Genomic DNA, 27,676 nt, shown 5'->3' on the forward strand with positions numbered 1-27,676 from the left:
AGCTATCGCTACTAGTACAGAAGGGAGCCATAGAGAGGTGCACAGAAGCCCCCACCTTCATAAGCAACATGTTTCTCGTACACAGAAAGGAGAAAGTGCAGCCAGTAATAAATCTGAAGGAGCTGAATGGATGGGTTGTGTACCATCATTTCAAGATGCAAGGCATCCACCAGCAAAGAGATTGCATGAGAGAAGTGGACTGGTTAACAAGACTAGATCTGAAAGACGCTTACCTGACAGTCCCAGTACAGGAGCATTTCAGGGCCTTTCTAGCTTTTCGCTGGAGGAAGTAGCTCTGACAATTCAAGACGATGCCCTTCGGGTTTATGTCCGCGCCCTGGGCTTTCACCAAACTGATGAAACCAGTGCCGGCGGCGATCCGAGAGAAAGGGATAAGATTAATATTATATCTAAACGATCCGCTGCTGCTTGCAGAGGATCGAGAAGCGTTAGACGAACTGGGTTCTTGAACTGATCCAGTCTCTAGCATTCCTAGTGAACACAGAGGTCAGATACCAAACCAGCACAGAGACTGGACTTCCTGGGTTTTGTGTTCGACACAAAGAAGGCCACACTAGAGCTCCCTCCAAGGAAATTACGAGATATCCAGAGGGAGATCAGACTATGCCTGCAGAAGCGAGTGATTTCACTGAGAGTTCTAGCGAGAATAGTAGGCTTATTAGCGGCTTCCATTCAAGCCATATTTCCAGGTCCCTTACATTATCGAGCATTGCAAAGATTGAAAATAAGGCATCTGCAACAAGGGTTGAAATATCAATTGATACCGCTGGACCCGGAGTCCGTCTCGGAACTGGAATGGTGGTTGCAGATTATGGATGCCTGGAATGCACGTGCCATTTTCGGAAACCGACCGAACCTGATCATAGAGTCAGATGCCAGCTGCCTAGGCTCAGAAGCAAGATGCAGAGACTGGCAGACAGGTGGCAAGTGGAGCGAAGAAGAGCTCAGGCTTCACATAAACTGCCTGGAGTTCCTAGCAGGCTCTTTCGCAATCAAAGCATTCACAAGAGACAGAGTGAAGTCATGCGTTCTGCTAAAGATGGACAACATCTCAGCAGTTCGCTACATAAATCGCCTAGGAGGAACAAGGTCCAAGATGCTAGCGGAGCTAGCGAAAGACCTGTGGCATTTTTGCCTACAAACGGGGTTGTCGGTGACAGCAGAATTCCTGCTGGGAGCACTGAACGTAATAGCAGACTTGAACTCCAGATACCTCACAGACTCCAGCGACTGGAAGCTGGATCCAGCAGTGTTTCAGATGCTGAATCAGAGATGGGGCCCAGTGCACACGGACCTGTTCGCATCTCGCCTCAACACTCAGAAAAGTCGGAGGGAGAAGGCGGAGCTGATAATAGTAGCGCCCCTATGGAAGTCTCAAGTCTGGTTCCTGACCCTGATGGAGCTTTCGATAGATCTACCGAGAGTCCTCCCCGAAAGAGATCAGGTACTCACTGACCCAGCTGGGCCGTGTCATCCTCTGAGAGTGAGAGGGACACTCCCGCTCATCATGTGCAGAATATCAGGAAGCGATGGGAACTGCCAGGCATTTCGATGCAAGCTGCAGAGCTCATTGCACAATCTTGGGCGCCATCCACTAGGAGGAGCTATGACGCGGCTTGGGCCAAGTGGACTAGCTGGTGCAGGGGAGAGGTTTTCATCCAATTTCAGCACCTGTAGTGGCGATACTGAACTTTCTAGCGCAGCTCCTGCAATATCGTAAAGCATTCTGCACCATAGGAGTGTATGGATCTGCAATCTCAGCGGGTCATCTGCCGATAGACGGAGCGCCAGCAGGAGAACATCCAGCAGTAGTTAGACTTATCAGAGGAGCTAAGTTTAAGGTTCCACCCGAACCCAAGTACAGCATGTTATGGGACGTTACCGCTGTTCTGCGGCTGATAGAAAGCTGGCCAACGGACAGATACCTATCCCACAAACAGCTGTCAGGGAAGCTGGCAATGTTACTCTACCTCATACACTGTAAAAGAGTATCGGATATCAGAGCTTTAGAGATCAATAGGAGGACTTTTGGGCCTCAGAGAGTAACTTTCGCAATTGTGCGAAGAACTAAGACAGGAACATCTTCAGTACACTACCCGTACTCTCCGGGTAATAGTAAGTGGTGCGTGGCAAGTTGTATTAAAGAGTATGACACTAGGACAGTGGAGAACAGGCCAGCGGGCACCACACAATTATTAATTGCACGCAGAAAACCTTTTCAGGCGGTAAAGACAACTACCATTGCAAGATGGGTTAGAGAAGTGATGCAAGCAGCAGGGATCGACCTACGAAAGTACGGAGCAATGGCATCCAAAGCGTACACGGCAGGGGCGTCTCTACAAGAGATTATGCTTGCAGCAGACTGGGCTAATGATCGTACCTTTAAAGAATTTTACATTAAGCCATCTGAGAATATAGCTGTGACAGTATTGGGCGAGCTTTGAACAAGCATAATGCTCGCCTCCAGTCTTGCCATAGAATAAAGATTACCCCTGCTATCTACGCAGGGAGTATTAATTCTGTTAAAGACTAGGAGGCGAGCATTCATTTCCCACCCTGAAAGATTAAGAATAAAATGTATTGTTAATAATATGCTTTACTGTTATGATTGGTAATGTGTTGATTACAATACATAGGCACCTCCCTTACGTCTGTTTTGTATTCTTCTTTAGGAGAGGATCAGAAGAATAGCTTAGTGAGATGTCTTAAGCAAGTTATGAGCGAGCAGCCAGAGATTAAAGGCAGCCAGTTGCAGTGGATAGTCTTTGCACAGTTGGCGGGACAAAGTTTGGAATTGAAGTGACAGTCGGAGCATGTAAAAGAGAGGAGGATCTCGGGGACAGGAAGTGGTCATATGCTGAGCTGGAGGGTTAAGGACTACAGAGACTATGGGACTGGTAGTTCAAAAGGAAGAAAGTCACTTTGGACATTTCAAAAGTTGTTGGTTTTGTTACAGTTTGTTGAAACTGCTGGGAGTGGTAATAAAGAAGTTGAAGCATAATGCTCATCTCCTAGCCTTTAATAGAATTAATACTCCCTGCGCAGATAGCAGGGGTAATCTTTATTGCACTGCACCGGCACCCAAATATGATGCATGCAAAGCTTCAAATGAATCGCAACCTTTGGCATTGCTTTGGGTACACATTTTTATTTTCTTTTTTGTCCCGTGAAACAGGAAATTGCCACATATAAATTGGGTGTGGTCCTGCCACAGTATTGTGCTGGTATTTGTGGACAACTGATTTTTCAGGTGTCAATTGGCCTGATTAGCAAAGCGATTTTAAATGGGTGCGTCCCGTTGGAAAACGCGTTGTTAATCTAGCCCAATGTGTTTTAGTCACTTTGTCCAATGTGACCAATTAATGTTTTGTTTGTGTGGTTCTGTGGCACCCGAGGAGTCTGTTCGGCTAAAGGATTTCGCTTTTTGGACATGGCCATTGAGTGGGTGCTTTTTCAGTCGGTGTTTGGAGGTGGCCTATAGTCATTCTGCCTTTGCCCTGTTTAGGCTCACGGACAGTTTGGCCTTCCGGGATGTGCTTGGTGTTGAGGTAGGGTTGGGTTTGTGGGTGGAGTGCGAGAACGTCAAATGATTTGGTGAGTGACACACGTGCACCATTGGCGTTTTATTCCTTTTGTAAGGTGTTTTGCAGTGGTTTTACAACGATGTTTAATAGGTCCACTGCGATTGCTGGGCATTGGGGAAAGCTGGATTGGGTCGTTTGTGAACGCACTAACTCCCTTGGGCATCTGGCCTTTGAAGACCGGAAAGTATCCCTGCTTGTAAGATTGGATTGAAGTATTCATATTTTAATGCAGAGCAACGCTGCTGCTGTTCCATTTGCCGATGTTACAGGGTCCCTAAGGAGTTGGTCCAAGACCAATACGTTGTGTCCATCTTTGCGATGCCACTAAAGTGGCAGGGTGGTCATAAGTACAGGGAGGGCTTTGTGTGGTGTCCCATTTTATATGCATAAACACTACCTGGCCGTAAAATGGCAACAGCTGGCAAAATGGGCTGTTCTGGCAGTGCCTGCAAATGCCGGTCTAATGCCCATTCAAGAGCCAAAACTGTTGACATTGCCAGTGCTTGTGCTCAACAGGAATTCAGTGCAAGTAAGAGATGCAAGGGCACATTACCGCTTATAAATGAAGTGGCTGAAGGCACACTTGGTTAACATTTTTATTAAATCCGGGTCTGGTTTATAACTATGATTAAGCCTTTCGGAAGGCGTTCCAGAAAGCACAGAGCTAGACCTAGTGGGGAATGGCTATAGGGATTAGCATGGCTCTTGGTGGTCAGTGGATGGGTAAATAACCCAAATAACTCCCACAGGCTGTGTCCCTCCTTACATCTCATCTTTCTTTATCCAAGCCCACTATTGCTAAAGTCAGTTAATGCTTTGTCTTTTGTTACTTAACTTTGCCTCACATCTTGGGTAAATTTATACTTTGAACCTTTCCGTCTGCAACTTCTTTGCAAATGTGTATAGGTTGTCCCATCTGGTAGTCTCTTCACGTTTTACATATTTCTACCTAGCATTCCTTTTATTTCATTTTGAAATTTATCCAAATTCTTCTCCGTTTTGAATTAACTGTCATTCTGCTAAATATTTTGAATTAATTTCCGTTGTGGTTTGATTTTATCTCTTTTAATATATAATTTAGCTGATCTATTCTAGCAATTGTAATCCAGGCTTCAATACATTTTTCTGGAACTTTGTGGGTCTCTCTCACCATTCTTTTAGGTTTTTAGATCTAGATCATCGTATGACTTGACCATTAACACTCTTAATCCCCTCGAGATCCTTTTCACTGCAAGATAGTTTTCTAGTGAAGTAAATTCCTACCACTTGTGAATCTCTTTTTCTGTTTGCCCTCTCTACAGTCTTGGCCAACACCATGTGAACATTATGCATCTACAACTAAGCTCCAATTTGTAGTGCCATTTTACCCCACACATCAGCAGGTAACGCTACCTAAATATGTTGGCTCTCGCAGATTTTGGGCATAACATATCCCCAAAGTGTCTGCCAAGTGCATAGAAGCATATGGTCACAACGCACCCCCAATGACCTGCACCCATCAATACGACAGGTCTTTGCCTGTCCCAATAACATCCCCTTCCTCTTTCCTTGAAGAGATATGCGTGGCAGAATGGTGCTACATTAGTCCTCTTTACTAACAGGTGATGCATACCTTTTCAAATGCTGGACAAGTGGGCAGTAAGCTGAAAAGCATGTATTGAGATTGTGTAATGTAGGAACCAAGTTAGATATGTTTGGAGCAGGTTGCCTGGCTGCCAATCTGGTGATCAATGAACTTAGAAATATCTCCATGTGATTGTCATATGCTCCAAATGCGTGCAATCCAGAGGTGCCTGATTAAATTGTGCCACCAAATGGAGCGGCTAAAGTTAAGCTCTGCAAATGGTGACGCCAAAAATGCACATCCCACAAAATATTTTAGAATTCATAGAAGGCTAGCAGTGCTTGCTAGCTTGCTCTCTGCGACAAAGGTCCTGCTGGTCTCATTGTGCCTAAAGTAAAAGTGGGAATATAACGTTGATTGTTTCTTAGTGAAAGAGCACTTCCTCTTGTCTTCTTGGAAAAAAAAACGTGTGGTTGTGCTTTTTCTTTTTCGTTTTTTATAGGTCCAAGCAAAAGAAAAAATAATTTGGCTGTTGGGTCCCTTGCATTGTGTACTTCACTATCCAAGTTGTGATGTATAAATCAACTGAGGAACGTACTGCTGGACTTTTCTTTCCGTAGAATCAAGTGCAAGAACTGCTGCCCTTCTTTTTATTAAAAACCCTTCCAATTTCTCAAACGACCTGGACGCTAATCAAAACTCCCATTTGTAGGACGACTTCTGTTGTATTTGGGTTAAGCAGCAGTCAAACCATCCTTGCATTAGTGGCATTGATTGCTGCAGTTAATTTCGGTTCTTTGTGAAAAGACCTAATTTCAAGTCTCGAGAGAAAAAGACCGATTTACATTGACCGACTTTTTTTTCTCTATTCATTTTTCTTCTTTTGATCGAAAAACCAGCATTGTAAAGGTCTTTTCCTCATTTTAAAATGCGTTTAAAAAGAATTCTTTTTAAATATTTGGGGGAGGGGGGGTTTAACTGCTCTCCCCCAAACCAAAACGGATACAATCATAACACACACACACACGCACCGACACACGTACCCGTTCTCCTGGTCCTGCGTTTCCGGGTCCCGACCTACCTGTCAGCCCCTGCGCACTCTTGTGTGACAGGGGCGTGACAGTTCAATTTAGAAAGACCACTCTGTGTGGGTACGGTGCAGTCTTTCTAAATCGGTCTTTTAGTGAAATCTTTTTAAAAAGATCTTTTCACTTAGATCATTAATTTCCCCCTTGCATTCCTATTGCTGCACTCTGTTCAGCTATATATGATATGATAGGTTATTTATAACGTGCTTAATACCCAAAGGTTTCTAAGCGCAGACCCGGGGGTCGCACCTGCGGCGCTCCATGGCGTCTTGCTTCCAAGGCGAGCACTTTGCCCCCGAGCTATCCTCTCGAGACAATTACCGTACATCTTTATTGGGGCCCACTGACATGTCACATGATGTAAGACAACTAGGCAAGTTGATGCGAGAAGGAAGATAAAGGCTTAACCCCCAACACCTTGCTACTAACAGCTGAGATACTCTTAGCTCTTTTAATTGCCTGATGTTCTGAGTTTTGCAGTAAATACATGCACAGTTAAAAGCTGTCCACAGTGAGAGAATTCAAGATCCAGGCATAGGAAGATGTATTTATCTTATCCCACTAAAAGACAAGGGCGACATTAGAAGGAAAAAAAGATGAGCCTAGGCTTAACTTTTTTTTAAAATAAGGGCTTTTCTTGCAGTAATTTTCCATAGGGACACATGTAAATCTTCGATGGTACAGAGCACTTTTAAATTTGTGTTTGCATGGATTCTTGTACTCGGATTGCAATAAACGCCCAGAGGCGCTACCACTTGGTTCTCTCAGAGACTTGGGTCTAGAATGTTGTCCAGCAGCACCAGGCTGCCAAAGTTTGCGTTGCGTCCCATACTCCGGTTCTCAGTATGATGGGTATTTACAATCCGTTCTTTTGTCGTTTCTGAGGAATTATTTTAGTAGAGCAGTTGAACAAAAGATGAAGTCTTCTCCCAGTTTGACTTGAAGAGCTGCCCTGGGTCACACTCTGGGTTTTCTCGAAGACCTTTAGGTTTATTTTATTTTATTCAGCCATCGAAAGTCCTGCACAAACTTTATCTTCCTGCCAGCATGCTTGGTGCAAACTTCCAACTCTCACTGTGTTCTTGTCCCACCCACAAGGAGCAGTGACTTTGGTCTCCAGGGCCTTCTCTGCTAATTCCTGGCAATCTCTTGAGGTACATGTTATGGGCAGCCAGATGATCACTCTCTGAGCTGGATTGCATCCTTCTTGCAGGGCAGAACTGCAAGAGTCCATAGGGGCCTGTTTCACCGACTTTCCCACCAGAAACTGAGTCCCATAAGCCTCTGTCTTATTCCCATAGATGTTCAACTGTTTATTAAACATCTGGAAGAGGCCTTACAACTATTCCCTATCCCTTTCCATATTCTATATAGATGATACTCCAATCACCTTGTTATAACACTTATCTTATGCAACTGGCACATTACATGTACTTCTGCCCGCTGGTGCTCCAAGACCGGATGATTGACCACCTCTGCTAGATTGCTTTCAAGACTGAAATACTCTTCCTAGTGGGGTACCTGTATTCCCAGCCCCCTGCCCTTTTGACTGGCATTCAATGATGGGCCCTCCCTGAACTCTTGCCACAGAGGCTAAAAACCCTCTGATTCTCTCAACAATCCAATCACCTACAGGAAGCTCATTAGGTAGCTCTCAAAATGATGGCATTTCCACTCACTGAGACGTATCATCCCTCTTGTGAGCATGGCACACAATTGGACGTTAGCAGTGTGATGCTGCTGGTAAGAATTTGCAATATCCTGTACCTGGGCCATCCCAAACATCTAATACTTTTACCGTTTATCCAAAACAAGGCAGTAAGGCTCATGACTAAAGTGAAAGCCCTGGACTGCATTAGCCCAGGATTAAAAGCATCACAAAGGCATCCTGTAAAAGAAAATATGGGCATTTATCACTGCACATCACACATGGGACCTTTACCGGCAGTGACCGCACATAACATAAATCCTACATCACGAGATACACTCCTCATCACAAACTGAGATGGCTGCTTTCGTGAAAAATAGACTGGGACTCTGATCATTCAGAAAAGGGGGTGCCTCCCCCTGGAACAGACTTTTGTTGAGCATCAGTTCGAAGGATGAGCACTTGAAATTCAGAAAACTCTTAAAAGCGCGCTTTTTGACGAGTTCACCCCCCAGAAGGCTTACCCTTCAGGCGAGCCACTTCTATTCCCTGAGAAGTAACCTTGAAGCACACCCAGGAAACCGCTCGCGTGCATTTCTAGTCTGGTCTAGAAACTCTGTAACTAACACTCCTGTTAACATTCCGATAACTCCCAGTCTAACTGTGGAAGCGCCTCGCTGCCACCAAAAATATAGCTGCTTTCTTACCCCCACTCCCCACCCATGCATCCCTTATACCTGACTACTCTCTTGCTGCAAGTCCCTACCAAAGCACTCTTTATGGAGCCATACCCTCCCTGCAAAGGCACTGCATTTTCGCATTAACATTGTCTTGTGTTCTATATTATCCCCATGCGCCTGTTCGCCTCTTACACTTTCCTTGTATGTATACTGGTTTGAATGCTCCACGGGAGGATAGCTCGGGGGCAACGTGCTCGCCTTGGAAGCAAGACGACACACAGCAACACAGGTTCGATCCCACTGGTCCACGCTTAGAAACCTCTGGTTATTAAGCACGTTCTAAATAACCAATCCTATCGTATCACGAACTGAACATTTATACCCCACTTTTGGTACGCCACCAAGCAAAGTAGTGCATATTGTATCTTATGCCATATAAATGGAGGTGTTCGACCTGCTTTGAGATTCCAAAATGCAACAGCTTTGTTCCGAAGTCCGAACCAAAAGGGTCATTCCGAGTAGGGGGGTAAGGGTTAACGGTCACCGGTAACGAGACCGTTGCCGTTAAACCCTTACCGCCCTATTCCGAGTTCCCTTTACGGGTTGGTACTTAACGCCTGCTTTTTGCAGGCGTTAAAAAACCAACCCGCAAAGGGACCTAGGAGCTAATTACGGCACCGTAATTTACGGTGCTGTAATTAGCGCCTTCCCCATTCCCATTGAGCCCTATGGGGCAAAAATGGGAATGGGGAAGGGCCCATGGTGAATGGGGAATTACCGCCCCCGCCAACCTTGGAATGGGGCGGTAATTTCGCCATTCACCATGGCGGAGTCGGAAAAATAACGGCGTCAACCAAGGCGCTAATAGCACCTTGGTTAACGCCAGGGTCGGAATGAGGCCCATTCTGTTAGTTCCTGAAATAACGCATTTGTTTAGTTGGTTGCCAAAGAATAAAGTAGTTTAACATTGTGGTCTTGCATGCGAGTTTTAGAAAATATTCGTTAGAAGCTTACACCCGTTTTCTAAAAATCTATTTAATTTGTGATGGAAAGCCTTTGTGGCGAAGCAAAATAATAAACTATGGTGCTGCTACTTTTCATCTTCTCTCCTCTATGTAGATGGAAAGATAGGTTGGAAACCATACAATCATTTGTTAATGGGCAGGTCAACTTTAAAGGTTTTAACCAATATGATCTTACTACGACAATTGATCATTTTACATGGTTGCAGGTAATGCTTTTTAACATACAACTCTATTTAATGTATGACATTATGGAATTATTCGAGGGGAATCACTTGTTATAGCTTGCTGTCCAAGAAACTGTCCATAGTCAACTGTGCTCAGTCATGGTGTACCTGGATTGCCATTTTTTTCCACTTAAAAAATGTTGACAAATGAGGGGGTGGCGCTGTGGAGCAGCCCAAGATGGCTGCCTAGCCTTTCAGCTCCGTGCGGCGCAGGCATCGATCCTACAACATCTGCGGTCTCCCCTGTTACACGGCATCATCACTTCGCTGAGACATTAATCACACCTGAGGCCGTGCACTGTGCAAGTTTGGGCCCTTTTCGCCCTTCGGGTACCCAGCCACGACCCCCGTGGGCTGTTGGCCTCCCCTCCCATAGCTGACGCAGTGACATTGTGGGGAGGCCTCCGACCCCATTGAGACCCACACCCTCCACATCGCTATCCTCCCCGCCAGCGTGCCCTCACCACTCCTGGGCCTACGCTAGCTGCAATGCATGGCAAATCCAAGGGCGCTGCCCAGGGGGCCACCATGGACAAGTTCACCCAAGCGGTCCCCCGAGCTGAGCCGGCCCGTGCATCCTTCTCACAGGACGAACCCGACCTGGACCCTCACCATGGGGCTGCAACGCCAGATCTCACCACACTAATGGACTCCATGGCCAAATATTTTGCCTCCTTCCATGAAAAACTAGATGACATCAACTGAAATGTTGCCTCGCTAAAAACTCGAGTGGACCAGGCGGGATCTAGGATCACTGAGGCCGAAAATAGGATCTCGGTCAATGAGGATGGAATTAACGCGCTGCAAGACACTGTGGCCTCACTGGCGCGTGACATGAAAAGTGTCAAGGCGAAATGCGACGATTTAGAGTCTCGCTCCCGCAGAAACAACCTGCGCATTATCGGAGTCCCCGAGAACGCCCTAAAGAGGCGGATGGAAGATGCAGTGGAACAACTACTTAAAGACCTACTGGACAATCCTGGCCTTTCACCATATTTCACAGTGGAGCGAGCTCATTGGGCCCTATCACCACGCCCCAGACCAGGCGACATCCCCAGGCCCATCATCGCGAAGATACTCCATTATCGCGACAGAGACCTCATTCTTCGACTGTCGCGGGAGAAGGGAGACCTATGATTTGAGGCCCACACTATCAGAATCTTCCCAGACTTTTCACTGGCGGTGCAGCAGAAGAGGCGTCAATTCCTTGGCCTTAAGAAGCTGCTCAGGGAGCGCATCATCCCCTATGCCATTTTGTTCCCAGCGCGACTGAAAATTGCTCACAATGGCAAGCTATATTTCTTCACTGTCCCAGACGAAGCGGTGACGTTCATCGAGTTACAGATACCGCTGCATGGGCCGAGAAACGACCACCCCCCCCCCCACCCCAACGACAACTGATCACAAACAGCACAGCCCATGGTGACATATCATGTCCACTGATCCTTGACTTACGATGTGTCAATGGCAACCTGAATGTGTCCACTCAACAGATATGGCTTCCTACCACATGCACTGGGGTCACAGGCTGGCTCCTAGACGACATACACTGCCTTTCCTTTGCTTGGTACCTGGAGCTAGCCTTGTGTCCTACCTTCTCCTGCACTGTTGACTAGCCGGAGTGTGCTCTCTGGCTCCAAAGGCCGATTGCAAGATCCGTTTACCGTAGCAACAAATCCGGGACAGCACCTGCTGCCCCGCATCCTGCTTAAAATGCCGGCCGCACGGCACTAGCGCTCCCCGCTGCAGTTGCAATGTTTGATTTAATTTGGTTATTCCTAATGTTTGGCCCCTGTTGGGCGGGAATGTGGGCTTATCCATGTTGGATCCGATCCTCTGACCTTCACCTCCTGGTGGTAGTCGGCCCAATTGGCGTGGGGGGACTTCACTGTATGTTGGGGTTGGGCAGTGAGGGTGGGGGGAGGCACAGTTGGGGTTGGGTTAAAAGTATAAGACATGGCTGAGAGATGCACGACTTCAACTCACTATATCTATACAAATGGCAATTGCAAACTACGGCATGGTAATGAATATTACTGCAGGGTTGTTCCATAATGCGACACCATGGCCCTTAACATTATGACATGGAATATTCGTGGCTTGAGCAACTTCACTAAAGCCCGCAGGATAACTGCCTATGCCCAGAGGCATGGCATTAAGATTCTCCTTCTTCAAGAAACTCATGCCCTGGGGTGCCTAGCGACACACATTGCCCCGACATGGGGCAATAACAGATACTACACGAAATACTCAACCCAGTCCAGGGGTGTACTAACTAATCCACAAATCCAATTCTCATTACGCACCAGCCACGTTGACCCCGAGGGTAGATATGTAATACTTCATTGCTCACTCGCCAATATGGAATGCCTCCTAGTTAATACATATGCCCCTAACTTTGATGCTCCAGATTTTTTCGACGCCATCACCTACACGCTTCTGAAGTATATTGGTATTCCTATTATATGGGGTGGAGACATGAACTTAATCCTGGATAACGAGCAGGACAAATCCGGGACCGCCCGCAGAGCCTCATCACGCGCGGCCCAAGACTACAGGCACACATGGACACATTGGGTATCAAAGATGTATGGAGAGCTCTCAACCAACAGGCTAGAGAGTACACCTTTTACTCATCGGTACATGATAGCCTTTCCAGGATAGACCTCTTTCTCGTATCAGGCTGCATGGTGGGCAGGGCCACGGAGACTATTATATTGCCGCGCACATTATCGGATCACTCCCTGGTAACACTTCGCATAACACTAGGACAGGACCACCCTCCCCGCTCCTCTTGGAGATTCAAGTCAGAGGCCCTCGAAGACATAGTTTTCAAAGCCGATATCCTGGCTGATATCAAACCTTCTTTGACTGCAACAACACGCGGGATACCTCCAATTGGGTGCGATGGGAGGCATTCAAGGTCTTCATCAGGGGGCTGTGCATCTCCAGAGAAGCTGGGGTCCTCAAAGGTATCAAGAATAGCCTGCAGCGGTCAGAAGCGAAGCTAAAAACTCGAGAGGGAGTATACCTCTGCCCCTTCCCCGACCACACTGGCACAGATCAGAGCGGAATTGGAAAGATTCGAGACCCACGCCCAGAGGGAGGTTCAATACTATGCCCGTCCCGTAGCATCCTGGAAATATGGTGAGGGGGACAGACCGGGGAGGACACTGTCCAGACTGGTACGCGCAGAGTGGGTAGGACTCGCATTGACTGTATCAAGGACGCAGGCGGCGCCCTGTGTTGGTCCGACCAAGACGTCCTCGAGACGTTCACTGCGTTCTACACAACCCTATATGGCCCCCAGCAAGAACACAGCCTACAAGACACAGATGCCCTGCTAGACCAAATACCCATGACCCTCCTCTCCCGCGCCACTAGCGACCAACTTGAAGCTACATTCACCCTCGACGAGATAACCACAGTCATCTCGAACTGCCCTAAGGGCAAGGCACCATGCCCAGACGGCCTCACTGCCAAGTTTTATCGGGAACATGTAGCCATCCTGGCACCCAAACTCCTGGAGGCGTGGAACGAGTCACTCAGGTTAAACACCCTACTCCAATCCATGCGCAAAGCACTTATACCTGTGCTACCTAAGCCAGGCAAACCGCTGGATGAATGCTGCTCTTATAGACCCCTATCTCTGATCAACACCGACATGAAAATATTTGCTAAGATTATCATAAATAGATTCCTGCCTATTATAACCCACTTAGTCCATCCTGACCAGAGTGGGTTCGTGCCCGGCAGATCCATAGCCCTCAATATCCGCTGCTTATTCAATGTCATGTCCAGAATTGACCCCGACGCAAACGCTGTAACGGTCACCCTCGATGCCCACAAGGCATTCGACATGGTGTTGTGGCAATATGTGGCCGGTACTAGATAAAATGGGAATTGGCCCACGCAAGATGTCGTATATCAAACTACTCTACACAGACCCCATAGCCAGAGTCCTGATCAACACCAGGACCTCTGCCCCCTTCGCTCTCCATAGAGCTACCCGCCAAGGCTGCCCGTTCTCCCCGATACTCTTAGCGCTTGCTATCGAACCCATGGCTGACGGCGTCAGAGACAAACGCACACGTAAAGGTATACGTCTATGTGACACCCCGGAGATCATCTCACTATATGCAGATGATGTGGTACTCTATATCAGTTACCCGGCCGCCCACCTGGACCCGATCATATGGGACATAACTAAAATTGGCACTTTTTTGGGCTTCTCCTTAAACTATACTAAATCTGAAATCTTTCCACTCACGCCGACCACTACACAGCCGACATGTGAATTCCCCCTCCGTTGGTCACCAATGGGTATCGGATACCTTGGGGTGCAGGTATCCCTCACTAAAGCTTCACTATTGGCCGGCAACTACGCGGCTGTGGCGCAGCTTGCGGAGGCCCAAATGTTGAAATGGCGCAATCTCACGCTCTCCTTGTCGGTGCAGACTGTCTCTACTCAAAATGATAACTGTCCCTAAATTGCTCTACGTCTTCACTAATGTGCCGATCTGGCCTGGAAAGCGGGACTTCAGGAATCTGCACTCTGCATGCGCTCAATTTCTGTGGCACTCCGGCGCGGTTCGTAAGAAATGGCAGCATATGACTCTTCCATACGAGAAGGGGGGCTTCACCGCCCCCGACTTCGCTAAATACTGGACAGACGCGCAGGCCCAGCACGCCACATACTGGTACACGTTCACCGATCCTCCCCCACAGGTGAAGCTCGAGAAGCTAGAAAGTAAGGGAGTTAACACCCTCTCTCTCATACTCCACCACACATTTCATACCGATGCCCCAGCCGACCCCGTATTGGCTAAAACCATGGCTTGGAAACTAATACTACATGCACAACCCGGCCCCCACCCGTACTACAAATGGCCGCCCATTTGGCAATTCCCAGGCCTCAGCCCCACACACGATAAACTCCTAGTGAAACACTGGTATGACTTGGGATATCGGGCCCTGACCGACCTATACCCTGAAGGGAGGTTTATCACCCAGCAGACATGGCGTCTAGTGGCACTGCACTAGAACTACTACAATACTTTAGGTTGAGAGCAGCGATTCGAGCATGGTGGCCCTCATACCCCGATGAGCCCCCAGACTCGCCGGAGATTCACTATATAACTAATTCGGCCGGGGCTAGAGGGATAGTGTCCTCGCTGTACAAAATGCTGATGACCAACCCTACGGCTCGGGACATATGGAGCGATGAGCTGGGACACCCCATCACTGACGCAATGTGGAAGAAAATGTGCACACACACCCATACCACCTCCTTAAATGCCAGATATAGGTGTATACAATATACAATATAAGCTCCTAAATCGACTATACTACATGCCGCACAGATTGGACAGGTTCGCACACACCCAGGTTCACTCCTGCCCTAGATGTAAATCTCTAGACGCGGATCATATACACATGTTTTGGTCCTGTGACGCCCTGGGCCCATACTGGAAAGCTATAATAGACACTCGCTTAGACATTACAGCGTCCCATATCTCTCCAGGACCATTAGCTGTACTGTTCGGCCTGTGGGATAGCCCCGAATTGAGAGTAGTGTCCAGGTTTCTGAATGTCGCCACCATAGTCGCCAAAAAATGCATATTACAATGTTGGAAGCGCTGCTCCCCCCCCCCCCTTCATTTGAAATGTGGCTGAGGGCCCTCACCTGGACTCAACGTATGAGGAGGACTACATTAATACCCTCCCGCAGACCTCTCGTCCCAAGAATGTATGGTCAGAATTTTGTACCTATCTGAACAGCAAGGATGACATAGAACTACTGCCTTCCCCTCCCTCTGGTGAAGTGAACTAGCCCATTACTAAGCCTCACATATCTGTTAAATTGTATATCTACCCCCGCTTGTATTTACCATGTACTGTGTAGTCACTCATGTACCTGCTATCATATATATCTTGTACATTCTGTTGATTGTCTGTTCTCTCGCCGTGTCAATAAAGAAAAGGTTAAAAAAAAAATGTTGACAAATCTACTCCTTTATTTGAACATGTATGTTGAAGGCATTGCATGCACCAACAAGTTTGAGAAGGCAGAGAACGTTCTAACTTGCGTGCTCCTATGGAGGTGCACATAGAAGTGGAAATCCTGTCCCTCTCTTCTGGTCTTTAATCCATGGTATTCACTGTAAATTCATGGCACAACACAGTGTGACCATAATCGTTGAATAACACCTACCTTTGGCTGATGCTCTTGGTATAATTTACCGACTATTCAATAACACCCTGAGAATGATGTTCTAGCACATCTTAACGTTATTCTCAATGTCTCTTCCCAGGATGCTCCCGAATTCTCAATTTTTGTCCTGCATGCCTGTGCACACAATCCAACTGGCACCGACCCCAAACCAGATGAGTGGAAGAAGATTGCAGAGGTCATGAAGGTATGTTGAGAAAATGAAACCAGGAATACAGTTGAAGGACTGTATGAAAGTTGTTTAACATTGCTCAGTCTAGAGCAGTATTTTTCTGTATTCAAATGTATACTTTTTTGTGACAAACTTTCTTGTGCAATGGGCTGCTTTCTCTCACAAATGGCAGCTGGTTCCATCTGCATTTCAGTGCTTCAATCATACAAACCTAGAGCTGTTCTGTTTTGGACATGGTGTTTTTGTTGTTGGGGAATCTTTAACATTGGATTGGGAAAGGATGAGATTGAAGGGCAGCACAAAGCATTGGAATTCTGCTTGATATAACCTCATTGTCTCTTCACCCACATCCAAATCTGGTGGAAGGGTGCGTTTCCTTTACTGGCACACATGTGGAATCTAAATCCACTCTGTTCAATTTTCTTGCTACCGTTATTCCTTCCTCATGTGGTCCATTGCAAGTATTTTCTGTTCATATAGTAGGGTTTGTTCACCGTATTACAAGGTTAAAACTGTGAGCCACTCTGATGTACAGCAGAGGACTCGCTGGACCAACATATGCAAACCTGAGGATGAGGTTTTAGAGCTCCATAAAATGGATGGATTGTGACTAGTTAATTAAGTGCTTAACTGTGACGGGAGTTCCACCTCATCTGCGCACAGACTGTTAAGCAAAACACAATCTTGTATAGTGCTGTGTAAATCCTAGTTAATGTTTCTGCCAAATCGACCTCAAAACATAAGAATAATGCAGATCCTTGTGCATCAAGGTGTATGTTTTGCATAATTCTAGATGAAAATATAATTGCTGAAAAATCAAAGTACTTGTTTATCCCGAATCCTCTGACTTCTTGTCTTGAACTTCAGCGAACCTTGAAATGAAAGCTTTGAAAACCATAAACTAAGTGTTTATGAGGTTTACCTTTGTGCTATTTTCTATAGTCTCATCCACCACCACATGAGACGTCTCTTCTGGGGGCTGCTAACTTTCAGTTTCAAGTTGCATCTGGACTGGTGAAAATCGAACCCAGAAGTCTGACCTGCTATGTGGTTGTTGGTGAAGTGAGGGATCCTGTAGACAAAGACAGATGCAGCATTGGTGTAGAGCTTAAGCCCAAGGATAGCCAAGCGTTTTTCATAAGTTCCTTTGATATGATATGGCATTTATAACGCACCTATACACAAGTGTTTCAAGGCGCGACAAGGCAAGGGAGGGGGAACAAAAGGAAGACAGAACAACGATCCTACTAGGCCAGGTATCATTCAGATCGTGCAAGTGCATGGGGAGGGGGAAAGGGAAAAGTGCGTGGAGAAGGGAGAGGGGAAAGTGCAGTACATGGGATAGTAGAATAAGATAAATAAAACAGCCACTGGTGGCAAGTGCAATGTAAGTGCAGACTAAGTGCTGGTAGGGGGACTGTAGGGGATACAGAAAACAGTCCCCGGTGCAGGGGTTGCCAGGGAGTGCCACTTTTTGTCAGCCTCTTGGTGCATGGTGCTGGAAGTGGAGGGAGGATTACTGGTGAGAGAGGTATTATTGATGGGAGCGATGCTTGCCAAACCCTGAGTGAAGTACCCAAGCTCTATGTACCACTACATTTGAAGGTGTTTGTGTGATGGTAAAACTTGGGTCGCTGTCCAGAGACGGGAGCCCAAGATCAATTAGCTGCCAGCAATACAAAGCGCAGCTAGAAAAGGGGTGGGGGGGGTATATAAATTGGGTAGAGATGTGGTGGGCTGTGTTGAGAGCTCTCCATGAATGACTATGTAGTGATTAGTGTAGTGGTGAGGGTGTTAACAGGGGTTAGACTGCGATGTGCATGGGGATTTGTGTATTTATTTTAAATTGGTCAAATGTTAAAAAGGTGAGTAGATTATTTCAGGTGGGTGGAGAAATGTCCTGGATGGGAGGAGTATGAAATGTTGAGTTCCAAAAGAGCAGGACATGGGGTGTAATTGCAGTGTCAAAAGTAAGTCAGCAGGTTGATGGATCGGAAACTGGAACCAGGATGAATTGAGAGCCACAGAAATATGGTTTGTGAGACAGAAAATTAAAGGTTCTCTGCACCGAGAGGGGTGCAGTGTAGGAGTGGAGAAGAAGGTAAAGGAAGATGGTGAATCTGGAAACAGACTGAGAGAAAGGGAAAGTGGATGGGCATGAAGGAGAGGCCCAGTAAATGGATGTTATGAAAGTAGTGTGAGAGAAAAAGACGTGGATCTTGAGGCTAAATGAGGTCCTGGCAGTAGGACCCTCGAAATTAGCACTCTTGTTTTGACCTGCCACCCACAGTTTGCTTTACATCCCTGGAACATCGAGTCAACAGCACAGCCCAAGGCTGCATAAGATCTCTTTGTAGGATCATGGTGTGTGGAGATTAGTCGAATGGGCCGACTGGTAATATCCTGATTCAGGTTTCCAACCTTTTTGCTCCAACTTCCTCGGTAACCTTGATCCCAAGCAATTTGTTTATCCTTGGTTGTGCGACTGGTTAACTCTCAACTATTCAGTATGGGTAATGGGAACTATGTCCAACTTGGAACATGAGTTTGTGAAGCAATACTAAGTATTCGATGACCATAGGTTTGCACGGATCCTGATTTTTCAATGAAAGCACTTACCCACTAAGTGCCTCGTTGATTCTTCTGAAATAAAGTTTTGATTGACTGCCCGTCTACATAACCTTGCAGTCAGGTCAAATAAGGCGTGTAGTGTAATTTGAAAGAGGACGGACCAGAGCGTTGACTTGGGGAGGTGAAAGTAGGATGGGAGGGGAAATGATTACAAAACGCTTAATAAAGGTAGGCCAGGAAATTGAAAAGGAAAGGAGGCAAAGGAGCGGGCGCAAGGAGCAGGCAAGATGTAAAATCAACGACTTGGAAGAATACATATTTTCTGCAAGTGCAGACCAAACTACACATTCACACTGGTCGGTATAATTTTCTTTTTTGACTTTACATACATATAAATCCGTGGAAAAGAAAAGACTTCCTTTTTAAATGCCTTACCTCATTCTTTCAGCTGGAATTAAATCCTGCTGTTTTCCGCAAGCGTATCCCCTGGTTGGTAAGTGGCTGTCGAACGGACAGCATCCCACTGCACTTTTAAGATTAGGTCATCACTGCCTGCCCACTTCACAATGAGAAATTCTTGGTGGCACATTCAGGGGGTTGTATGTTCTGAAGAGGCTTGCGAATAATCTAGCATTGCCTGGTTGAAAACGGCTGATGCATGGAAGTGGGTTAAGATGTGATGTGGATGTATGGGTAAGTATGTTGAGTGGTGCACAGAGATCATTGGAAGGCATTATTACATGTGGTGCACCACATAAAAGGATTCTGAGAGGTAAGGGCAAAAGCTGGACTATAGAGAAAAAAAATGAACTGGAAGAAGTCAAAGTAAAGATGCTATCTAGTCTGCATGCTCCCTTGGAATACTTTTTGCTTTCAGGAGTTAAATGAAGAGAAGATAGACTAGAGACACTTGTTATTAGAGGATAACACAAAGGATCATGCATGTCCTGACTGGAGGATGGTTATGTAGAAGGAATATGTGCAGGCGGTCCAGGTTTGAATGGACCGATAAGGACTGGAAAGTTTTAGTACACCCCCTTTTACAGTAATAATAATAATTAGGCATTTATATAGCGCTACGAACCCTCAGGTATATGAGCGCTGCTTATTATTACCCACGGTGTGTGGTGGGATTCGAACCTACGTTAACAGGCTCTGCACGGATGTCAAAGCGAGCGCTCTACTCGCTGTGCCACTTGACCGTAGTATATTTTTAGCAGCGAGCTACTGAATTGAAGTTCCGGTGGCTCGCAAATGGAGATTTTCTGAATTCTTAAAACCACTTCACACTTAAGATTGTTGTACAATATTGTATTTAAACGTAATGGAGCTTAAAGAATCCTATGCTCAAAGTGGTCTTGATAAAAACATGTGTTTGACGGATGTGATGTTAATAGTGATGCATCTGAAGCTTTGAAGACTGTTGTTCTTAATGATCCTACGTATTGGATTTAGTTGTCGTATACACTTGCATATGTATCTGCCATTATGCAGCTATAGCAAACATTTTAATTCAAGAAGGCTACGTTATATTAACTTTTTTTTTTTTTCCTCATTCCTCAAATTACAGCGGAGGTACCTCTTTCCGTTCTTTGATTCTGCCTATCAGGGCTTTGCCTCCGGAAATCTAGATAAGGATGCCTGGGCTGTGCGCTACTTCGTTTCTGAGGGCTTTGAGCTGTTCTGTGCTCAGTCCTTCTCCAAAAACTTCGGACTTTACAGTGAGTATCTTGTTGTGTAACAGATTTTTTTTAAAATGCATCAACAGCAAATGTATTTATATCAAAAGATCTTCTTCAAATGGATTTTGTCCTCCACACATATCCTCATCTTTGATCTATTCCATCCAGCGTTGGCTGCTTTGGAAATCTTCTTCACAGTAGAGGTCGCTGTGCGCCATTGAATCATTGATCTCATGTCCCTCGGTGGTCTCCTTCCCTCTAGAGTATTACTTTGACCCGTTACCTCCGTTCTGTTTTTCCACATGCACAGCACGTTTTGACGGTTCCGAATTCTACTTCGTAGTACGGTTCATTCAAAATGTCTACTCCTAAGACCAACATCAAAAGGTGTGTAGATCGAAGATGTCCATCACTGATCCACACTATATTTGCCTTTGGTGCCTTGAAATCGACCACAAGGTCGAGGACTGCGGTTCCTGTCAGTCCATGACAGGAAAGGCCTTTGAGGAGAGGAAGGGGAAACTCGTCCTTGGTAGGCCCTCTTCGTAGCCCTCTTTGAGCACTCCTTCCAAGAGGAGGTCTTTGGATGAGTTAAGTTCGAGAGGCACTTCACCTTTGAAACACTCCAAGCACTCTCGTTCCAGAAGCCATTTATCGTCTTGGACATCCCACAAGATGAAAAAGTGGCAACTATCGTTCGGGCTGTTCCTCTTTGGACTCCTCACCTGACCATAGAGTGAGTTTTCGGGTAAGTCGGCTACCGAGGACAAATGGGAGGACCTTCGCCTCCAGATGGTGAAGGGCTTTGAGAAGGCGGCTTCTCCCGCCCCTAAGAAAGTAAAGAAGGCTACCGACCATAGCGCCTCACAAGGCTGGTAAGGAGTCCACAAAGGTTGCTGCTCGCGCGCCCTCGAGCCCAGGCAAAAATCCTTAGAGAAATCTGGAGACAAGTCAAAGGTTAGTCTCGCACCTCCACTGGTTCGATGGGACTCTAGCTGACTGTCACGATGTCGAGACCATCAGCGTCAAAGACTTTGACATCTTCAACTGAGGTATTGAAGATTCTCCAGTCTGTCTTTGAAGAGTAGGAGGTAACTGATCAGGACGTTCCTCCTTTTGGTCTGGAATTTGGAACTCCCACTGTTGCTGAGGCTTTAATTTCTGAGGAGTCCATTATGCAACTTCTGGAGGACTCGCTGAAAGATGCCAGTGGGCTACATACTTCCCCAGAGGTGGAATTTGCCAGTCCAGAGCCTTCTGCACATGTAGATTCTTCGTATAATACAGTCCTCAGCAAAGTTCCTGAGCATCTGGACTGGGAGAGGCCGGCTGATGTCTTGGAGCAGGATGGCCTCATGGAGCAGGATGGCCTCGTGGATATTCTCGACAAGGGCCTCCCTAAAGACAATGTTCTCCCTTTCCATTAGGCTCTGAAGAGCAGAGTCATGTCAAATTGGGAAAGTCCTGATACAAAGCCTGCGATCAGGAAATACAGGCCTTTACTTGTATATCTGGATTTCTTGTCTAAACATCCATCGCCGGACAGTCTAGTGGTGCAAGCTGCCACTTCATCAAGGACAGCCGCCTATCCTACAATTACCCCAATAGGGACAATAAAAGATTTGATACTCTAGCAAAATTTTCTTAGCCAGTACTATCGCCTTAAAATACATAAATGCCACGTGTGCATTGGACAAGTTTACATTTACTTTGTGGGAAGTGGTGGCTATGGCTGCTGAACACAGCCCGGATGGTGAAGAAAGGGATGGATTCTTGAACATGGTTAAAGATGGCAAGGACACGATGTGCCAGTCGCTCCAGTCTGTATTGGACTCAGTTGACAGTTTTAGCCGAGCGATGGCAGCCAGTACCGTCTCAGGGAGACTTGCCTGGTTGTGTAATTCTGGCTTTGCACTTGATGTCCAAGCAAGGCTTTTGATGACTCCCACATGTTTGACTCAAAAGCGGGTGAAAGCTTTGAAAAGCTTCACCCTCGAAAGCAGCACAAAATCGCTGGGCGCAACAATTCAACTGCTGCAACAGACCCACACGGCTATTCAAGGCTGGAGGGGCCAGTCCTTTTGCTATTTCTCATCAGTTGGAAGGACAAAAGGTCAGAGCAGACACAGGGGCCAGAGGAGAGTTGCTAGTGGAGGACAAGGTGGTCAGCAACCGCCACCCGTAGACCAAAAACTTGGAGTCCTTGGTCCGCAGGACCGTGGTGGGGGCAGGCTGAGTCAGCATCTGGAAGAATGGCTGGGCATTACTTCTGATGCCTGGGCCCTGCAGACTGTAGCCCAAGGTTACTGTCTCCCGTTCATGAAAGGGTCTCCTTATTGTTCACCAGGGTGTCAGTCCTTGAAGGTACCAGATCCGCTTCTTCTGCAGGAGATTTACATCCTGCTGGAGAAAGACGCTATAAAGGCAGTCCCTCTAGTGGCGAGGAACCAGGGATGGTACTCACCTTATTTCTTAATACCAAAGAAGGATGGAGGATTGAGGCCCATCTTGGACTGGAAATGCTTGAACAAGTTCCTCAGGAAGGATGAGTTCAAGATGGTCACTCTTTCTCAGATGCTCCAGGCCCTCCGGCTGCAGGGTTGGAGGTTATCATTGGACCTTCAGGATGCTTACTTCCATGTGCCTATTCATCACAAGCACAAGAAGTCCCTAAGGTTCGCCATTGGCAGTATTCATTTTCAATTTCTGGTTCTGCCATTCGGGCTCACCTCTGCCGAGGGTTTTTACCAAGTTGGTGGCAATAGTGACAGTAAGTCTAGGGAAGGGAGGTATTTATATCTACACCTACCTGGATGATTGCTGATCAGGGCCTGTTCTCCCAAACAGGTTCTGGAAATCTCAGCATCACCTGCCACTCTCTCCACATGCTGGGCTTCTGCCTCAATTTCAAGAAGTCCCACCTGATACATTCCCAGAAGCTTCAGTTCATTGGAGTGGTCCTAGATGCTTCCTCTGGGAAAGCCTCGCCACCCGAGGTGAGGGCTGAACACGTTCAGCAGATGGTCATGAAGTTTAGGATGCCCAAAATCTACCGGCCTTCAATGTTCTAAGGTTGCTCGGTCTCATGGCATCCTGCATTTCTATGGTGCCAGAAGCCGGTCTGAGAATGAGGTCTCACCAATGGGCCCTCGGATTCCAGTGATCCCAGTTTTTCCGGCAGAATGACTGACTTTCTTTTGGTCCCGAGCAAGGTCTCCCAGGATCTCTTGTGGTGGGCCTGGGAGGAGAATGTGTTGAAGCAGGAACCCATTTGCCAACCATGGCCGGAGAGAACTGTAGTTACGGACAACTCCTTTACAGGTTGGGAAGCTCATACCAACGATCTGGCAATCGGTTGTCCCTGGTCGCCATCGGAGTCCAAACTACACATCAACCTTTTGGAGCTGAGGGCAATCAGACTAGCCTTGGTAGCCTTTCTGCCCTCTGTACGGGGAAAGAATGTCCTGATAATGACAGACAACACGGTGACCATGCATTACCTCAAAAAGAGAGGAGATGTAGGGTCACTACCACTGCGCAGAGAGGCAATGCAGCTCTGGTTTTGGGCAATACAAGAAGGAATCTCTATCAGCCGTTCACCTTGCAAGAGAGGAGAGCACAGCGGCGGATGCACTGGCCAGGCATAGCAGTATTCAACGAGTGGGAGCTAGCTCAGGAAGTCCTTCAAGGGATCTTCACCCTTTGGGGAAGACCTTCAAGTGGATCTGTTCACTCCAGTGTCATCAGAAAATGCGACCTGTTCTGCTCCAGGGAAGTTTCTCAGAGAGGAGCTCTAGGAGGCCCATTTGTAGTGGACTGGGAATTTCCACTCCTGTACGCATTTCCTCCAACCCCCGTCATTCCTCATGTCATCAGGAAGTTTGGGAAGCCCATGATTTCCTCTCCCTCCACCCCAAAGAGAATCTGCTCTCGCAAGTGGTATATTGCATTCTTCACCCAGAAATCGGGTCCTGAACCTTCACGCCTGGTTTCTGGTTGAGATACAAAGATTGGGACTTTCCGCAAGACGTAAGGGAGGTGTTGCTTTCGGCCAGAAGACATGCAACAAAGAATCTCTACCGCCGTTGGAATAGGTTTTGCAGCTGGTGCCGAGCTAAGAATATTGACCCTTTCTCGTCAAACACCGGTGATGCTGTCATTCTTGCTTTATTTAACCCATCCCATCAGCGGTTGGCAGCATTGTTCATTCGCCAGAGCAAGGATTGTAATTTTAAGATACCTATTGTGATCCAGTTTCTAAAGGGGTTAACTAACCTTTTCCTCCCGCCCCATTCATTGTCTGGGATCTAAATCTGGTGCTAAAGTTCCTAATGGGAGCTCCATTTGAGCCTCTCCATTCATGTTCTTTATGGATGCTGACCCTTTGTTTTAATGGCTATTACCTCGGCTCGTAGAGTTAGTGAGTTGCAAGCCTTACCTTGTAATCCTGCATTTACCACCTTTTTACAAGGAAAAGGTTGTGTTGAGGGTCTGACTTCATTTCTAGAGGAGGTGGTTTCCGAATTTCATTTAGCACAGAAGATTGTAGTGCCTATGTTTTACCCACCTCTCCAGCCTTCTGAAGAGGAGGAAAGGCTTCATCGACTAAATCCAAAAAGGGTGTGAGTTTCTACATTAATAAACTGACAAAACTCAGACAGGACGATCAGCTTTTTGTGGGATTTGCTTGTCACAAGCTGGGCCAAGCTGTAACCGAGCAAACTTTATCCCGTTGGATTATGTTATGTATTTCTGACTGCTATAACTTGGCGGGCTAGAAGGTCCTGGCTGACTTACGAGCTCATTCTACCAGAGGTGGGGCTACTTCTTCGGCTTTGCAATGGCAGGTACCAGTGCAGGAAAGCTGTAGTGCTGCAACTTGATCTGCTCGTCATACCTTCACCAAGCATTATTGCATAGATTCTGCATCGGGTCACGAGAAATAAGTTTGGGGAAAGCTGTTTTGCACAGCATTAATGACAAGTATATTCTCTGTTCCCACCTCCTACAACACACGACTATGGGAGTCTATTAAAGATGAGGAATACATGGGAGGACACAATCCATTCAAAGAACACATTTCTTACCCCTGGTAACGCTTTTTTGACTGCATGTTCACCTATGTATTCCTCAATGTCCTCCTAACCTGCCCTCTGCCTTTCGGAGAATTTCCATGTTTTACACCTTCCGCTCTTACAACATAAGGCTATCTTGTGGCCTTCGAGACATCTGGGCATACGGGCTGGGAAACAAATAAGAACTGAGGTAACGGGCACGGTGCGTGCTATATATACACTGATGTCCTACTCCAGCGCGGACAGAGGCTGCCGAGGGACACAAGATCGATGGCGCACAGGGCCCTCTGCTGTGAGAACATGTCCAAAGCAGCTAATGCAGGATGGAATATATCAAAGATGAGGAATAAGTGGGATCAACATCCAGTCAAAAGAACATTACCACGGGTAAGTAATTTATTTTTCTGCTACTTTGGCCCAGTGTAAAATTTGAAGAACCTTTCTAAATATTTCTATACATTTTTAATGATTAATGTTTGACCAGAGATTTCCCCTCCACAGGAGAAAAATTCCAATCCATCTTTCCTTTAAAAAATAAAAAACTATGAAAAACGTCACTGTTCTTTCCTATTGGTTTTAGCATTATGGAAGGGACTTGTAGCCCACTTGTGTCCTTTGGCTATGCACCCACCCAACACCCATGGGAGGCTTAAACCTATGTGCATTCTAGCTCCCCTCTCGCCCCCATCCCTGTCCACCATCCATACTGGGTTTCCTTTACCTGTCAGCACTCCAGGCTTATGTGGCTTGTCTATTAATCATTCAAATCTTGGTTAGAAGCAGGCATTTGGTGTGTGTGTATGTGAGTTTATCCCTAACACGGTTCCACACTGGGGAAAGCAGGTGTAAGAAGGATTTTACTCACCAACAGTGCTACACATAAGGGGTGTAACTGTCACTTTTAACTCCCTTTAAAATTGGGAAATGCTCCCAAACTAGGGAGTAAAAATACTTGCAATAGGAAACCTACACATGGGAGCATGTCCCCCCTCCTTTAATGTGCATTAAGTAGGTGCAAAGAAATATTGATTACAAAAACATTTCTGTTTATAGTTGAAATATTTTTACTCGCTCATAACATTCTCCCATTGGGACCTAGATTTGTACTCCCTAAATCATTTTACTCCCAACTCAAAAAAAAAAATAGGGAGTAAAATACTCCAACTTGGACATCTTTACTGGAGCACTGTTCACTAGCGAACTACTTGAAAAGAAATGCAGCCATGGCTAAGCCTGGAACAGTGTGTGTTTGTTTGCACTGATGCCACCAATTCACTACTCTGCTCTGTGAAATGCAGTGCTTGCTGTTTGTTTACCATCCCTCAGTTTGGCTATCTTGGCGTGTGACCGCACTTCATTTGATGCACTCATTTATATTTATTGCATGATACACGTATATTAAAGAAATGGGGGCCAGCCATATTACGGTTAAGCTACTGTAGGGATCCCTTTCATGCTTTTTTTAATGTAAACTTTACCTTCTCTTTTTCTTTCACACCAAGCTTATGGGGAATGAAAAGTACTAAAAGATTGTAAATACCTCTTGCATGATAGGTCAAGCAATGTGACGTTTATATTGCGCCTAACTGCCCTTGTTATGGCCTCGAAAGCTGCAGTTTGTGTTGTCTGGGAATTCAGTGGACCATAATTTGATCAACGCATGCTAACAATGTACATTGCAGGAAAATAACAATTGCTTTGTCAGAGATGACAAGCACTGTAATATTATTTTGAACTATTATGTACTGGATGGAGCATACTGTGTGACTGTCTGTGAATTAGTGATTGCTGGCATGGGAACTTAATTTGGGCTGTGGGGCTCTGCCAGCTGTTATCCGGAATAAGAATGCATAGTCTTTAAACAGAAGGCCGTGAAGCAAACTTTATTTTCGAAAAATCTAGTAACTTCCTGGGCTGTGCTTTGCTGGCCTGGTTTGATGTATTTATGTACAAGTTAATTAATGTGGGTTCCTGAATGTGGTCCTCGAGGCACTCCGTTCTGAACTAATGTAACGACTCCTAATATACCGCACCCAAGCTACCTTAATGTAGCACTCTTTCCCAAAGTTTACCAATCCCTCGTACTTTAGCATTTATAATGCTGTTTCGT

At 46.3% G+C, this 27,676-nt stretch overlaps 1 protein-coding gene across 1 annotated transcript in view; it reads left to right on the forward strand.

Moving 5' to 3' along the window:
• GOT1 (glutamic-oxaloacetic transaminase 1) overlaps positions 1-27,676 on the forward strand; it is a 164,170-nt gene that overhangs the window by 69,094 nt on the left and 67,400 nt on the right. The window contains exons 5-6 of the mRNA XM_069611538.1: positions 16,149-16,253; positions 20,380-20,530. Coding sequence (XP_069467639.1) covers positions 16,149-16,253; positions 20,380-20,530 — 256 coding nt within the window. The remainder of the gene's footprint in view (positions 1-16,148; positions 16,254-20,379; positions 20,531-27,676) is intronic.

This window comes from Ambystoma mexicanum, chromosome 8 (assembly GCF_040938575.1).
Source record: "Ambystoma mexicanum isolate Mex_15411 chromosome 8, UKY_AmexF1_1, whole genome shotgun sequence".
Lineage (NCBI taxonomy): Eukaryota > Metazoa > Chordata > Amphibia > Caudata > Ambystomatidae > Ambystoma > Ambystoma mexicanum.